We start from the raw sequence: 16930 nt of genomic DNA on the forward strand, positions 1-16930 counted from the left end.
TGTGTATATATATGTATATGTATATATGTATATGTATATATGTATATGTATATATATGTATATGTATATATGTATATGTATATGTATATATATATATGTATATGTATATATGTATATGTATATATGTGTATATATATATATGTATATGTATAGATATATATCTATACATACTTGGTTATATCTATATATCTATACACACACCATACTTGGTTCCCTTATTTATTAGTATTATAAATGCAATGTTTTAACTGATGACTCCTAGAAATGCTGTGTCTTTACAGTATTTACTACGAGGTACCAATGTCCTCTTCAGTATTAATGCAACTTTATTTCTTTAGTTCAAGTTATAATTTCAGGATCCTGTTTTGGGGGTGGGGGGTATAGAGAGAGAGCTGCTGCTTCTTCTTCTTCTTCTTCTTTTTTTTTAAATTAAATTACCAGTATTTACAAACTTATACAGTATTTTTGTCTTAATGTCTTGGTGACTTAATATTGAGAACTGTTTTGTATCAAGTTCTGAATGGCATTTTAGAACCCTAATAAATGTTTACAGATGACAACTATATAGCCCTTTGCTTCTGGGGTTGTGACTGACTACACTCGTTCTACTAATCCACAGGGACACAGTCATCATGTGCACATTTGGGGACATTGGGAGGTAATTAGTTTGTGTCATGATTGAAAGGATGTGTTTGATTAGTACCCACTATACTTAAATGAAATATATACCATGTCCTAGGTTTACTGTGCATTTAGCGTTTTCCTACTTAAAGTAAATAACTGCACATTTAAATGTATAATTATTAAGGAATAATTCAAGCAAATTGATTAAAATATATAATATTAAAGGAATGGGTTGATAAGCTTATATTAATAAAGTTTTGCCCCAAATGTAGTCTGTCAAACATGGCATACCTGCTGTTTTATTTGTGCCAAGTTTTTAAAAATATTCCTTTTTAAGTTTTTAGTGCTGTAGCAAAACTGCAGACATCGCTCTAGCTTCAGCACAGCTGATACTGCGCTTTTATAGATTTGTGTGAGAAACCACATGCTCAGCATGGTCCTTGACAAGCCTGCGATGATGTCAGGGTTCAGCTTGCATGATGGTAATTGATGGGTGTTTGCTTACTTGTTAGATAATGAAACGTCTTGACTAACTACATTTGAATTTGGGGAAAATGACATACCATATGGCTAAGCCAGAGGTTTTCAGTCCAGTCCTTGGGGCCATGAATGTCATATCTCTCAGTTCCCAGCACACCTCAGACTGGTATGGTGCTGTGCTATTCCTGCTTATCTAGTTCATCTGTATGAGGTGCTGAAACAAACCAAAAACCGGGACTGTCTCTGAGATGCTTAGCACTGGAATGAAAGCATCTGGTCAAACTAATGTTTTCAAAAGGTTAAATAACTGAGCTTTAGAGGGGAAAATTATACAAGTCAGTGACAAACAAACCAAAAAGGACAGATGAGGAAAACAGAACAAACAATGTCAAAAGTCTTTGAACCGCCAAAAGAAAACTGAGAATGGATGTCGCTGACTGAGACAGGAGAATAATTTTCAGAAGCCTTCACAAAACTGCCAGAATTACTTAAGCATTAGTGCTCACCTTGAGCTTACCACAAACACTGGAATAACCCAGCAGGAAGATGGAAAAGCAGCTGTGCTCAGAAGAGATTAAACAAAAGCACTCTGTTACTAAGTTACTCAGCAACTTCTGTCTATAAGTGTAGGCCAGAAGCAACTTGCATATATCCAGAGGATATATAAACTTACATATTTATCAGTATGATGACCTTGGTGTTGCTAGCTACAGGTGTTCAGATTAAATATTTCTGTCTTCCAGTTAGTTCAGTTGGAATGTTTATAATCTACCCAAATGTATACTTTCATCTGTTGTACAGTTCTATGACCACATGAGGGTAGCACACACATTGATACCATGCAGAGGGCTTCATGAACCAGAGTTGGTGTTTGCAGCTGTAAAAAGGAGACAAGACTCACCCAGAACCTGCAAGAGAAGAGAAGAACACACTGTGAGACATTTGGAATAGATCAGAAGAGCGCAAACAGGTTTCTGGGGTGGAAGAAACGGCTAGCTTGGAGAAATAAGGAGAGGCGGGGAGGCACAGAATGAGAGGATGACTCCTGCAGTTAGAGGATTATGACTGTGTTCTGCTCTGCCAGTGGCACTCAAGCTTACACTTACACCAGTGCTCAGGTAAGGCCTTTATCTTGCCTATGCACACACCCTAAGGCTCCAGCCATTTTGGGCTGCTTCCAGGCTTAACACTATGGGATCTCTGTACTCTTAACAGAATGCAGGGATGGTCCCACATCCCTGGTATTATAAACTTACAGGTTCTGGTTATCTGAGCGTTTTCTGTGACTAGCTATAGCATTTACATTGCAATGTTTGGCAAAGGTTTTTTATCAAGAAGAATAGTACATATTTATCAGCATGACAGCTCCCAGCTCCCTGGGAATCAAACCCATGAATTTTGTCTTGTTAACACCTTGTGCTACCTGCATTATTAGATGGGATAAATGAGGGCTCAAATCCACTTATATTTAGCAAATTCTGTATTTATCACAGATTAAAGTTGTGAAGACTTTAGAACATTTTATAATAAGAGAAAGCGAGAACTTTAAAGATACTCCGAGTGATATGCTCATAAATGTTTTGGTCATGAGTGTCAGTCTCCAGGGCTCTGTATGTTTGATTGATTGTTTAGGAATTCTGCATACATTTGGTATCATGGAATTCTTGTCAGGCTCAAATTAATCATGGAATTCCTGTCAGGCTCCTAAGAATCATGGAACTGTGGCATTCCTGTCAGGCTCACAGGAATCATGGAATTGTGGCATTCCAGTTGGGTCATTGGTTGCTCAGTACTATAAAAACAAGTCAGAGTGGGTGAAGTGACCTCAGTATTCACAGGGTGAAACTCTGTCCTCTAACCAGATGATAATACACCCCTGATCATAGCCCTCTAACAGTAGATATGTAAAAATGAACATACCCACCTTTTATATACCCTCTCTATCACAGTTCTTACTACAGCCTCCTCTATAGTAATAGTGTGTTTGATTCTCACCCAGTTTGACCAGTTTTTTTTTTATTTCAAAGAAGTCAGATTTCTGTTCATGTGTCTTGATCATGCTTATCCATCCCCTCCTCTCCCTCACACATCTTATTCAGCCTTCTGTGGTAATGCTGCTTTCTACTTATTATAATGAAGGATTATTGATTACTGAATAGTCATCTGTCATTTCTTCTATAGAGCAAATCCATGAACACTAGGGAAACACACACAAACATTCACACATACATGTGCACACACATATGCACATGTACACAGACCATTTCCCTGAAACTTTAAATTGTGCATGCTGTAGGAATCCTGCAATGTCAATAAAGACTAAGAACACAGAACCTGGACCTTCATTATTATGTCATTATTATCCAACTGTACTGATGACGGAGACTGTAATAACACACCATAGGACAAAGAACATAACTCGACTGTAGAAATTCTCTCCCTTTTTAAAATGATTTCTCTGATTACTGCTCTCTCTCCCCCTCCACTTTAACAGGCCATGTTTGCAAGGAAATGACCAAAGAGTGCTGCAATAAAACTGGAATAAAATAATTTAGTTCTAAAATTTGAGTAAACTAAATATTTTATTTTTATTCAAAAACCAACAGAGGAATCATGTAACGGTGACAGTCTGTATCATCTTTAAGCCACAAATCATTAGCAATCATATAGCAGCATTTTTGGTGTTTACAGGGTTTACATTTTACATTCACAGCACTTAGCTACCTTTTGACATTTGAGTTACCATCAAACAATTAGAAATTTGAATGTTATTATTTTGAATTTCATACCATTTCAAATGGAATGTTCAACTGAAACTGGTTTTTAAGGTTTGTAAAGTAGCAATATAAAATCCAAAAGATAATTTATTGCAAGATATATGATTAAACATTAAAAATTCAAAATTAATTTTAGATTAAAATGTAAAACTTGTAGGTTGTGTTAGCTAAGGTTACAATACACAATTAACCAATAGGAATGAAGCCATTAATGTTAGCCCATTGTCTAAAATTTAGTTGCTAGTGATTTAAAATATTGATATTGGTCTTGTAAATCCATATCAGCCACCGCAAATGCTTTTCTAATTGGTACATTGTGTCATAAGAGAGTCTGTAACACCCAATTTATACCTTGTCATTACATTTGTTTTGAGTATCAGGATTATATCCACAGATTATTCACATTCAATACATGTGTAAACACATCCATGACATATTTAAACAGATTCGCTCAAACCACTTCACTTCACAAGCCACCTTAAACAGCATGGTGGCTTGGCTGTTAGCATGGTTACCTCTCAGTGCTAGGGTCTTGGGTTTGAGTCCCTATTTGGGTGAAGTTTCTATGTTCTCCCTGTGTCTGTAGGGATTTCTTCTGGGGTATATTATATGGTTTCCTCCCACAGTCCAAAAACATGGAGGTTAGCTTGATTTGATGTTTTAAAATTGTCCTGTAAGAATATGATGTGTAAGTATACAGATATGTATATAAAAAAAATTAATTACCCACTCACTGGGCAGTCTTTTTTCCTTCAAGATGGGGTCCTCTACCAGAGGCCAGGGATCTTGAGAGTCTTGCATAGTATCTTAGCTGTTCTCAGGACTGCAATCTTCTAGACCAAGATCTCAGATGTTGTTCCTGGGATCTGTTGGAGCCATTCTCCCAGTTTGGGGGTTACAGCCCCTAGTGCTCCGATTACCATGGGACCTATAGTTGCCTTAACCCTCCACATCTTTTCTAGCTCTTCCTCGAGCTTCTCATCTTCCTTTTTCCTGATGTTGCTATCACTTGGGATTGCCATATCTATCACTATGGCCCTCTTCTGCTGTTTGTCCACCACTACTCTATCTGGTTGGTTAGCCATTACCATCTTGTCTGTCTGTATATGGAAGTCCAACAGGATCTTAGCATGGACATTTTCCACCACCTTTGGGGGTAAATCCCACTTATACCTTGGAACTTCCAGTCTGTACAGATGTTTCTGTACACTATGCAAGCTACTTAGTTATGGCATTCCATGTATGCCCTGCCTGCTAGCATCTTGCATCCCACTGTTATGTGCTGGATTGTCTCAGTAGCATCTTTGCTCAGCCTGCATATGGGGTCCTGCCTGGTGTGGTAGATCCCAGCCTCTATTGATCATGTATTAAGAGCCTGTTCGTGTGCTACAACGATTAGTGCCTCCGTGGAATTGCATCGGGTGCAGGGGAAAGGGAGGATATTAAGACCAGGACAGAGCACCAACCATCACTGGACATACACTGGTTGGTGCTCTGTCCTGGTCTTAATTTCCTCCCCTTCTCCTGCACCTGATGCAGTCCCACAGAGGGCTGTGGTTTCTGATAGAGTACACTGTGCAAATTGGCTGCTTCTCATTAGTGTGTGTGTTTGAGTGTTAAAATTTATTCCTATCTATAAAGTGTCCTTGAGTATGAGAAAGGTGCTATATAAATGACCAAACAACCAAAACTCCACCCAGCATAATATGTAACAACACACATGATCCATGACTGTGAGGAGACTAATTATGGAGGACACACACAATCCCCAGACAAAATTAAAAGTTTATTAGCCATTGGGACTGACACAGAATAAACTACAAACAGCCTGCAGAAACAGATCAATATGTGAAGAAATATCGAAGAGCTTACTATTATGCTGGGGTCAAAGAGACCCTGAGAATCACATTTGGACAGTCCAAACCATATGCCCCCACTTCTCAAAATAATCAAAATGTTAAAATGTATATTATTCAAACATTGGTGAAAAAATAAAAAAAGAATCATATAAATTACACAAATCATGAATCCTTATGAAATCACAAATCATTATGAATCTCTTCTTTGTGTTGTGGAGGGTAACGGTAACACCTCTAACAGTGGAAATACATTCTGCATTTGAGTGCTTCAGACAAGTATCTGATGTCTGTTTGGAAACATAAGCATGTGGAAACGCAACAGCCAGGGTTTGTCATGCTCACACACACACTGCTTGGCATCAGGCGTGGGTAGGTACTAAGCTGTAGAAAGCATCTCAGGGCATCAGGTCTCTAAAGTCATTGGTCTGTTTCAAAATCTGCCTGTACATAATAGTTGGTAAGAAAAATACACACTGGTACATCTCAGTAGACTTAATAAAGGGAATCTTAAGATAAAAAGACACTAGTACATCTCAGTGGATTTAATACATACTTTATATAAAGAAAAAGAAACAGGTACATCTCAGGTGATTTAATACAGGATACTATATAAAGAAAATGAAAGGTACATTTCAGTGGATTTAACACAGGAGACTTTAGAAGAAGAAAGAGATGCTTGTATGTCTCAGTGGATTTAATACAGAAGACTTTATGTGAAGAGGAATGCATCTGTAGCAGATTATCTTTGTTCACTATTTTGTGTTGTCTCTGTTCTTTGTTCCCTAGGTTTTCTAGGTTGTCTCTGTTCTCTTTGTTCCCTAGGTTCTCTAGGTTGTCTCTGTTCTCTTTGTTCCCGAGGTTCTCTATGTTGTCTCTGTTCTCTTTGTTCCCTAGGTTCTCTAGGTTGTCTCTGTTCTCTTAGTGCCCTAGGTTCTCTAGGTTGTCTCTGTTCTCTTTGTTCCCGAGGTTCTCTAGGTTGTCTCTGTTCTCTTAGTGCCCTAGGTTCTCTAGGTTGTCTCTGTTCTCTTTGTTCCCTAGGTTCTCTAGGTTGACTTTGTTCTCTTTGTTCCCGAGGTTCTCTATGTTGTCCCTGTTCTCTTTGTTCCCTAGGTTCTCTAGGTTGTCTCTGTTCTCTTTGTTCCCGAGGTTCTCTATGTTGTCCCTGTTCTCTTTGTTCCCTAGGTTCTCTAGGTTGTCTCTGTTCTCTTTGTTCCCGAGGTTCTCTATGTTGTCCCTGTTCTCTTTGTTCCCTAGGTTCTCTAGGTTGTCTCTGTTCTCTTTGTTCCCGAGGTTCTCTATGTTGTCCCTGTTCTCTTTGTTCCCTAGGTTCTCTAGGTTGTCTCTGTTCTCTTAGTGCCCTAGGTTTTCTAGGTTGTCTTTGTTCCCGAGGTTCTCTATGTTGTCCCTGTTCTCTTTGTTCCCGAGGTTCTCTATGTTGTCCCTGTTCTCTTTGTTCCCGAGGTTCTCTATGTTGTCCCTGTTCTCTTTGTTCCCGAGGTTCTCTATGTTGTCCCTGTTCTCTTTGTTCCCTAGGTTCTCTAGGTTGTCTCTGTTCTCTTTGTTCCCGAGGTTCTCTATGTTGTCCCTGTTCTCTTTGTTCCCTAGGTTCTCTAGGTTGTCTCTGTTCTCTTTGTTCCCGAGGTTCTCTATGTTGTCCCTGTTCTCTTTGTTCCCTAGGTTCTCTAGGTTGTCTCTGTTCTCTTAGTGCCCTAGGTTTTCTAGGTTGTCTTTGTTCCCGAGGTTCTCTATGTTGTCCCTGTTCTCTTTGTTCCCGAGGTTCTCTATGTTGTCCCTGTTCTCTTTGTTCCCGAGGTTCTCTATGTTGTCCCTGTTCTCTTTGTTCCCGAGGTTCTCTAGGTTGTCCCTGTTCTGTTTGTTCCCGAGGTTCTCTATGTTGTCCCTGTTCTCTTTGTTCCCTAGGTTCTCTATGTTGTCCCTGTTCTCTTTGTTCCCGAGGTTCTCTAGGTTGTCCCTGTTCTCTTTGCTCTCTTTGTTCTCTTTGTTTTCTTTGTTCTCTCCCTTCTCTACATTCTCTTTATGCTTTCTGTTCTCTAGGTTCTCTCTGCTCAGTGTTAGTCATTCATGTCTTGAAGTCCTGCTCCTAAGGGAAACAAGCAATTCCTTGGAATTCCAAACAATTCAGATATACTCACTCACTCTCTCTCTCTCTCTCGCTCTCTCTCACTCTCTCTCTCACACTCTCTCTCTCTCTCTCTCTCTCTCTCTCACACACACACACACACACACACACAGATACACACAGATGATTCACACTACTATTATTGAGATAAATCGTTAAATTGAGTCTCATCAAGAATCACACACACACACACACACACACACACACACACACACACACATCCTCATACACAATACAGTGATATATTGTTATTTATTTCTACAGGCTGTATAAAGTGTGTATTATTATTTGACATAATTCATTAATTTTCAGAGCCCTCACTTCTCTGTCCTTCAAAATGCTCTAATGTTATCTATGCTATACATATTGTCCGGGGTTCTAGGATCAGAACCAGTCAGGTCCCCACATACACTCCTCCACACTGGCAATGATCAGCATCAAATCAATGTCACTCTGTCTTCAACGTTAAAACATTTTAAATTGATTTAGTATCATCCCCATTTAGACTGGAAAATACAAACCACTGGCACCATTTCACCAGTATGACAGGAAATCAGTGTTGAAGTAATTTCATTTCACGACCAGCACCCATCAGCATCCAATTATAGACGCTATCAGACTTGTTGATTTAGTAGTGAACGGAGACTGGAAAAGTAAGGGATAATGAGGAGGATTCAATTCAATATGACGTAATGCATTTTAATTCGTTTGTTGTGAACTGTAAAGTTAGATGAAAGGTCCCTTCTCTATGTTAGACTTCCACCTGTTCCAGCTCTACAGTTAGACCCAGCAGCTCAGCTGTGGTTCAACACTAAACCTGTTGCAGAGCCCAGATGAGTGCAGGGGTGAATCATTTACACAATATAGGAGTGCAGGAGTGAATCAATTACATACACAATAGAGGAGTGCAGGAGTGAATCGTTCATGCAAAAGAGGAGTGAAATTGTGAATCATTTAAGCAACAGAGGAGTGAAGGAATGAATCATTTATGCAGTAGATGAGTGCATTTGTGAATTATTAATGCAAAAGAGGAGTAAAGTAGTGAATTTTTAAGCAACAGAGTATTACAGAAATTAATCATTTATGCAATAAAGGACTGCAGGAGTGAATCATTTATGCAATCGAGGATTACAGGAGTGAATCATTTACACAATACAGGAGTGCAGGAGTAAATAATTCAATCATTGCTCAGTTCAATTCATGATGCTTAAGAGCATGATAACTAATAACCTTGCAGGTAACTGTAAAACAACTTTAATGCAGTTGTGACTTTCCAGCAGTTTTGGTCCAGTTAGTTTTAAACAGCAGTGAGTCACCTGTCTTTAAGAGCTCAGCCCAGGGCTGGGCCATCTGCATCTGTTAGACCACCTTTGGCCACCAGAGAGAGGTACAAGGTGACTCTGGGGTAATCTGCGACGATTAGCCATACCTGTCCTCCTGTCTACTTAAGAGCAGCTCACAAGCTCACTAGTCTTTGTTCATTGCTCTGGAAAAAAAGATCAGGCTGATATTTCTGGCAACGCCCTCAAGGGCTGTCATCTCTTGGGTTTCTTTTCTTTCACTTCAAGCTTCTCTATAGCTTTGAGTTGCATCATTCCCTCTACCCCATGCTAGAGTTCACCCACCCATCTCTTGTGAATTATTCTGGCTTCCTGTTAATAATGTGATGCCTTGTCAACACTGAGTGTGGTGTTTCAAACCTTATTATTTCATGCATGAAATGGTAAATAATCACCAAATAATTGCCCAGATCCAATTAGTATTGGCTCCCATTTGCTTTGCATTTCTTTCTGAGCAGATCACTCAGTTTACACTGGTCCCCTGTATATGGGGACTGGTGTTTGAATTCAGCTTGGGGAGAGTGTCCCCCTACACATTACTGAGCAAAATGTCATTTATAACAGTGATATAAACGGACTAAACTTTAAACAGAGAGTTGTGCTATTAATACACAATATAAACCATGCTGGATTACTACCTCAAACAAGTGTAGAGTTACCGTGGCCTGACTTTTATGTACAGTGCATAAGTTCCCTTTTAATGATTAGTCATTTTCTGAGCACAGAGCCACTGTTGCCAATGATTTTGGTGGAGGAATATTCTCAGCACAGGATTAACACTGACATGGTATTGGCATGATTGTAGAAATTGAGCTTCTACAAGTTTGTCAGTTGATTAGTGCTTGTCAGTGTCACTGGTAGGCTCAGAGTATTTACTAGCTAACACAAATAATGCATGACAATAGATATTTAAGAGGTTGCTTTGATTTAGGAGTATGTTTCCTGATGAAAATAGAATATTGTTAAAGACATGGTAGATGATTAAATTTTATGTACCGCTTCTGACAATACACACCATCACAAAGCATCTTTACAGAGCATCTGTAAAGCATCTGGGTCCAACTCCCTAAGGATCAAGCCAAAGGAGTCAGTGGTGAAGAAAACTAACTGTGATGACATCAGGAACACACTTTGAGATGAGCCCAGTGGGAAGCACAAACTAGTAAATTAGTATTGAGAATTAAAATTGGACACTTGCGCAGGCAACTCCTGAATGATCAATGTCTGGAAATGTCCTATGATATTGCAGAAACTCAGATTGGAGGTCTGTATTGGGCAGGTGAGTCTGTTAGCAGTGTGAGCTGACAACAGCATAAATGTGTCTGTTTCTGTCATACTCTTATAGTATGAATGTATCTATGCTTTTCAGGTTCTCATGATACTCTTCCTGCTGCTGCTGTAAAGCAACCAATCAGGATGGCTCTTTCTGGTCTGCCAGGGTGGGCTGGACTCCTAAACTCCTCCCTCATTCATGAGCACAATAACAGGAGCCTGTTCCTGCAGGATGGGCCCTGCTGGGGGTCGTTCGGGGTGACACTTGCACTGGTGCTCTGCTACATCCTGGTGTTCATGTTTGGATTTATAGGGAACATCCTCCTCATCTGCATCATAGCACGACAGAGGGACCAGCGCAATGTGACCAGCATATTCATCGCCAATCTGTCCATCTCTGATATCTTGATATGTGTCTTCTGCCTGCCCTTCACATTGGCCTCCACACTAATGGACCACTGGGTGTTTGGGGCAGTGCTGTGTCGGCTCACGCCCTTTGTGCAGTGCATGTCTGTCACAGCCTCCGTGTTATCCCTGGTGCTCATTGCTCTGGAGCGCCACCAGCTGGTCCTGCACCCATCAGGCTGGAAGCCAAGCCCTGCCCAGGCCCGCTGTGCTCTGCTGGGGATTTGGCTGCTTGCTGCCTTCACCTCTCTGCCCTTCCTGGTATTCCAACTTCTGACCAGTGAACCATACAGTGACCTGCCGCCCCCCCACAGCCAGCTGCAGGCCTGCCAGGAGGTGTGGCCGTCGGCAGGGCATAGACGCGCCTACAGCACCACCATGCTGCTGTTCCAGTACTGCGGGCCTCTGCTGCTAATGGTGCTATGCTACGTGCGTATCTTTCTGCGTCTGCGATGGCGTATGCTAGAGCGGAAGAACAGCCAGAGGCGCACAGACGAGCACAAACGCCTCACACACAGCAAGCACATCAGCGCCATGCTGCTCACCCTGGTTATGGCATTTGCAGTGTGCTGGATGCCTCTGAATGTATATAACATGGTAGCAGACTGGCATGAGGAGGGACTGCCTATCTGCCAGCACGACCTGCTGTTCTTGCTCTGTCACGTGCTGGCCATGAGCTCCACCTGTGTAAATCCTATCATCTATGGCTTCCTCAACTTCAACTTCCGCAGTGAGGTGTGCTCCATGTTCCAGCTCTGCTGCTGTCATGAAGTAGAGGGCAACTATGAGAACTTCCCTCTTTCCATCATAAACACTGACAGGTTGCACATATCTCTGAAGCTCAGTGGTAGGAACCACTCCATCTCCAACAGGGCTAAAGTAACACAATATCGCAACACAACAAACTATAGTTCAACATTGACAACAACCCAAACTAGTTTTACTTAGAATTTTTGCCTGCATATCCCACTTCTAGTATGCATACCCTAATGCACAGATCCACAACTCTGCACAACAGCACATATTTGCACACACACACTATGTATCTGTGCAATGATATTTGCACAAATACAAATATCATTACACAGAGGCACACCACACTCCCCAAATATAAACAACACTGCACAGATAAATACCCCATTGCACAGATACATACCCCAGTGCACAGATTAAGGTCACTTCAGTGATTCATATCTCATATACCACAGCATATCCCATATACCACGGCATATCCTACATATCCCACTGCTCCTGTATAGGTGTAATAATGAAAGTTCCTCTAGCATACAGAGCAAGGTACTGACAATAGCATTGGATTTGATTCTCAGGGTGCATGCACACTATCATACTGATATATACAAACCTCACTGCAGATAAATCCCCCAATGTACATGTATATAGACCTTACTGCACAAATATATCCCCCACTATGTGTACATGTAGACCTCACTGCACAGATACAGCCCCCACTGGGCATGTATTGAGCTCACTGCACAGCTACATTGCATATGTACTTCACATACAGACTACACTGCATAGTGTCTAACTCTCCAATACTACTATGTCCCTGTCTTGGTTAAAATATCTGATACAGATTCAAAAATGGAAGAAAAAAAAATACTTCAATTGGGTTATCTCTGAATTCTTTACTAAAGTAAAGAAGCATTCTAGCAGTACTTTGACAGCAGGCTTTTTAAAATGTCTACAGGAAATAACCCAATAGAAAAGCACCTTAGTGTTACCACTCACCTGGTATCATTCCCTACTACCTTACAAGATCAGTGTTATTTCTCCCACCTGTATTACCAGGTCAGTGGTAACACTCCTACCTTCCATTGTACAGTTCCTACAGAAACATTGATGGTTCCTGAAGTTGTTCTTGAAAATATCAAACTCAGCATGTAAAAGCAGTCTAACATAGCAGTCTGGTTAGCTTAATATAAAGTTTTCAGGAAAATGTTTTCTGTTTTGCTGTAACTGTCACCTTTTGATGTAACTGTATGTATCAGCATATAAACCCACTCCACTCAGAATCTGATAGCATCTGTATGTTCACCACAGAATGAACTCAGCACCTGCAGACACAGGAGATATGTTTTAAAATGTTACACTTCTGAGGAACATCACTGTACTGTAAATGTAAAAGATGCACTGAATGACATTTTGAGATATGTTTGTTGAATATTGTAATACATCATAAATATTACTTTAGCACAGAATATTCACTAATGCTTCAAAGCAATGTGTGTTGGTGTTCTGGTGGTCCATCCATGGTGTTATACACATACACATACATGAATAAATATTCTACTCTCTACCTGGTGGCCTAAACCTTCATAATCTCCAGCACAGCCCCTGTGCAGCTCCTGCCTGGGAGTCAAACAGGCGCTGACCTTCCATCAGGACCATGGACCCGTCTTGGTCCTGTTCAAGGGAACGTCGGTTCAGGATCCCTGAGCTATGTTGGGTTAAGCTTCTCCATTTGTGTTTCTTGGCTTCTGTGGACTTGATGTCACTGTTTCTTCTGTACACAGTGCTCAGGTATAAAGGGACCTTAAATCCAGAAGCTCATTACCAAGTTGTCCATGCATCTGGAGATGCAGTAAGCACATTGTTTGGGAGGACATGTTTCCTGCATTGAGACAGTGACTGAAAAGACTATGTCAGGTTATTTACTTAATGTTATCTCTCTGATAACAAGACCGTGAGGCATCTCGTCAGGTTTCTCTCCATGACTTAGTCTTGGGGTAGATGTGTAGATGCTTCAGGATAAATATATAGTTACACTGCAGTAATAGATAAGGGGGGCAGGGACAGGTCTGTCAACTCATAGACATGTTGTGATTGTTGTCTCCATGCTTGCGCATGCCTGAGGCATGCCTGTAGTCGAATTCCTCACCAGGGAGTCAGGGTTATGTAAGTAATATAATGTTTCAGCAGGCAGGTTATTCATACGACATCCCAAGCCTCTAAGGTTGTTCTAAATGTGATTTTGGCTGGTGAAGATCCTTTTCTCACTGAGTGGTTAAGTTAATCCTGCAGGAGCTACATGGTTGAGAGAGCTATGTACCTTTATTTCCTTGATCTTCTTTTTTTGTCTTAATAGTTCAAATATATCTGACAATAATACCATTGTGTAGTAAAGCTCTGTCCAATCACTTGCTGCTTTAATATTTTTGCCCTGTAGTATAAATATAGGTTATATTGGATTTTTCATTCTCTTTCTCTCTCTCTTACACATACACACACACACACACACACAGGTGTGCACACATACTCTAACTCTTTAGTTACTCCATACCAAAATACAGAGAATCTTAGAAAATTCACCTCAAAATTCTCATTCTCTCTTTTTCGTTCCTTTAGTTATGTCTCTCTTCATGAATTTTGTTTTCTTTCACTCTCTCCTCTTTCCTCCTGTTGCTTCCTCCCCGTTCCTTCCTTTTGCCTCTCCCTCCTGCTACCCCTCTATCTCGCTCTCTGTCTTTATGTCTCCAGGTTTATTCCCACATCATTTGGAAAAACTCACATTGTAAACTACAAATCCTCCCTAATGAGGGCTCATACAGTGTGTGTGTGTGTGTGTGTGTGTGTGTGTGTGTGTGTGTGTGTGTGTGTAAATGTGTCCCAGGAGTATCTGTGTATGAGATACTGTTTTGCAGTTCTAAACATAAAAGTCTGTAGTGGAGTGCAGCGGCATGCCTCTGATATGTGCACCAAAATATTGAGACGGAGAGTGATTGCTTTTATAACAAACACTGGCTGTGTCCAGAACCCCCAGTGAGATCAGTAACGACTGTTTGAATGAGCACTCACACCAGAGTGGTGCACCCTGTCAAGCTTAACATGGACAGAATAGAGCTTGATTTCTAGTTGACAAAAGAAAAGTGTAAAGTATTATGTGAGCTTAGAGAAAGAACTTCCAACATTCTGAATTGGCAACATTCTTATTACTAGTTGAGCACCTTAACCACTGAGCTACCACTGACCCCACACAAATTAACTTTAGGGGTGGAGCATTCACTATCTGTCTCATACATATATGATTCCAACTCATGAATGCTTGGACAGACTCCAAGTGGATCTGGGATGGGAACAACGATTGGTGCACCCAAGGAGTGCTATAACAAGAAACTGTCCCATATGTCAAAATAGTTCAATTATCATAACATTTGGTACACAGCTTCTATATGCAAGTCAGGCACAGTGCCTATAAGTGTGATATGATATCAACAAAATGACAGACACCATAAGCCAATCAGCTGTCAGTGCACATTGGACATGCTCAGCATTGGTCGATCAACATGAAGCTCAAATGGTATATGCGGGTACACACTCTCTAAGACATAGACTGTATATATGCATGGATGATACGTGCCCTTTAAAATTTCTGAAGCCACCGAGATGGAAGCTACTATCATTTGTGCACTTGCAGAGTATATCAAAATGGGACCCAGGGCATGTGCAGTAAAGACTATAGGTGGGACAGTATCTCCACCCAACCCTGCCTATATTTATTAGTACAAACCCCCTCTCTCTTACTGCCAGGAGCAAACAGAGCAAAACAAATAAATACGGCTTTATATATTAGCTATTGATCCATGACAAGCCATAATCAGTAAATGGGTGCCTTCATTTCCATCGGATAGGTTCTGGAATGAAACTCTCAATTTCTTCATCACTAAAATATCTTAACAACTTAGCTAGCAAAATATCAGAAATCTAATTTTAGCAAGCTAGCTAAATAACCTTACATGAAATATCGGCATGTACTACTTGCAGTCATATTATCATATAATCACTGCAGGCTAATAGAGCAATAAAGTACAGTTCTTAGGTTTTTAGACCAACATCAACAACTCAGAAAACTACTAGCTTGTCACATTAGATGCAGAATGCCCGTGTTTAAATGTTAAAAGCTTTAATGACCTTGAGCGCAGGAACATCCCAGTAGCTGCAGAAGCAACATACCAGTGTCAATAGCAGCATGCTAAGCATGTCTCCAAGAGCATAACAGTCAAGATGATAATCTGGACATGAATGAGTAAATACAATATAGCTCTGAGTTGATTAATGTAGTCACATTTAACTTTTCACCTACACTATCACCCACTTAGTCAAGTCAAAACTAAACTTTACATTTGTCCACAACATCAATTTGAAGCCCTTAGCTAAGTCTATTTGGTTTGAGTCAATATGATTCAGCGTATCAGTGGAATTTAATGTCAGACTATAACATTAGGCTTGAACTTTTTGCAACATAGTGCAACACACAACAGAACAGCACAGTACACTGGGCTAAGTGGAGGTAAACTAGCACAATATAAGGTTTTGACAGAACACAGTAAATACAATAAATACAATGCAATTTAAGTACAAGAACAATGATACAATCACATAACACAGGCCATCAAATGTACATTATGTTATCTGAGGAAGAGTGGATCTGTGGGGAATAACATTTCTTTAAAATGGTGCATAGTGACAGTGTTTGCACCAAACCTGCAGATATTTTGACCATACCAGAAAAAAAGAAATGCTTAGTTCAGTTAAAACCATACTTCACATATATGTTCCCAAGAATGTTTTGATGTCCTCCACTAAGTATTAGTCCATCCGATCCAATGCAACAGAAATTCTATACCATAACAGCAAGACTTGCTCTACTTGGAATGTGGTGCTACACACTATATTGAAGCAGCACTGATATCATCACTAAAAACTCAGAAAGTCACAAACGTCCATGTGGTGTGGGTGTGTGTTCAGCATCCAAGGTGCCTCACACCAGACAGTCTTTAGATGAACTTGATGAATGCCTCGGACCCCCACTTGCAAATCACCACTTGCATCTTTATTTATTTGTTTGTTTGTTGCGAAAAATGTTTATTTTGTATATTGTCCTTATTTGAAGGTGTGAGAAAGTATAACAAATGAAACACAACTAAAATAAACTAAACAAAAAAAAAACTAAAAAAAAACCCTAAAATTAAATAAAAAAACTAAAGACTCAAATAACTAAGAAAGCTGAGAGCG

General features: G+C 40.2%; 1 protein-coding gene across 1 annotated transcript; it reads left to right on the top strand.

Annotated features, from left to right (window-relative positions):
• Positions 1 to 10450: 10450 nt before the first annotated feature.
• On the top strand, positions 10451 to 11845 carry npy4r (neuropeptide Y receptor Y4). The gene is made up of 2 exons (XM_035532900.1): positions 10451 to 10499; positions 10590 to 11845. The coding sequence occupies exons 1-2, from the start codon at positions 10451 to 10453 to the stop codon at positions 11843 to 11845; spliced, it is 1305 nt and encodes a 434-aa protein (XP_035388793.1).
• The last annotated feature ends 5085 nt before the right edge of the window (positions 11846 to 16930 follow it).

This window comes from Electrophorus electricus, chromosome 13 (genome assembly GCF_013358815.1).
Source record: "Electrophorus electricus isolate fEleEle1 chromosome 13, fEleEle1.pri, whole genome shotgun sequence".
Taxonomy (NCBI): domain Eukaryota; kingdom Metazoa; phylum Chordata; class Actinopteri; order Gymnotiformes; family Gymnotidae; genus Electrophorus; species Electrophorus electricus.

What these genes read in the sequence shown, in the direction of transcription:
- npy4r (XM_035532900.1), top strand. Translation starts at nt 10,451, where the DNA reads ATGTCCTATGATATTGCAGAAACTCAGATTGGAGGTCTGTATTGGGCA. An exon ending in TGGAGGTCTGTATTGGGCAG is followed by an intron (nt 10,500 to 10,589) that starts GTGAGTCTGTTA and finishes TATGCTTTTCAG; the next exon opens with GTTCTCATGATACTCTTCCT.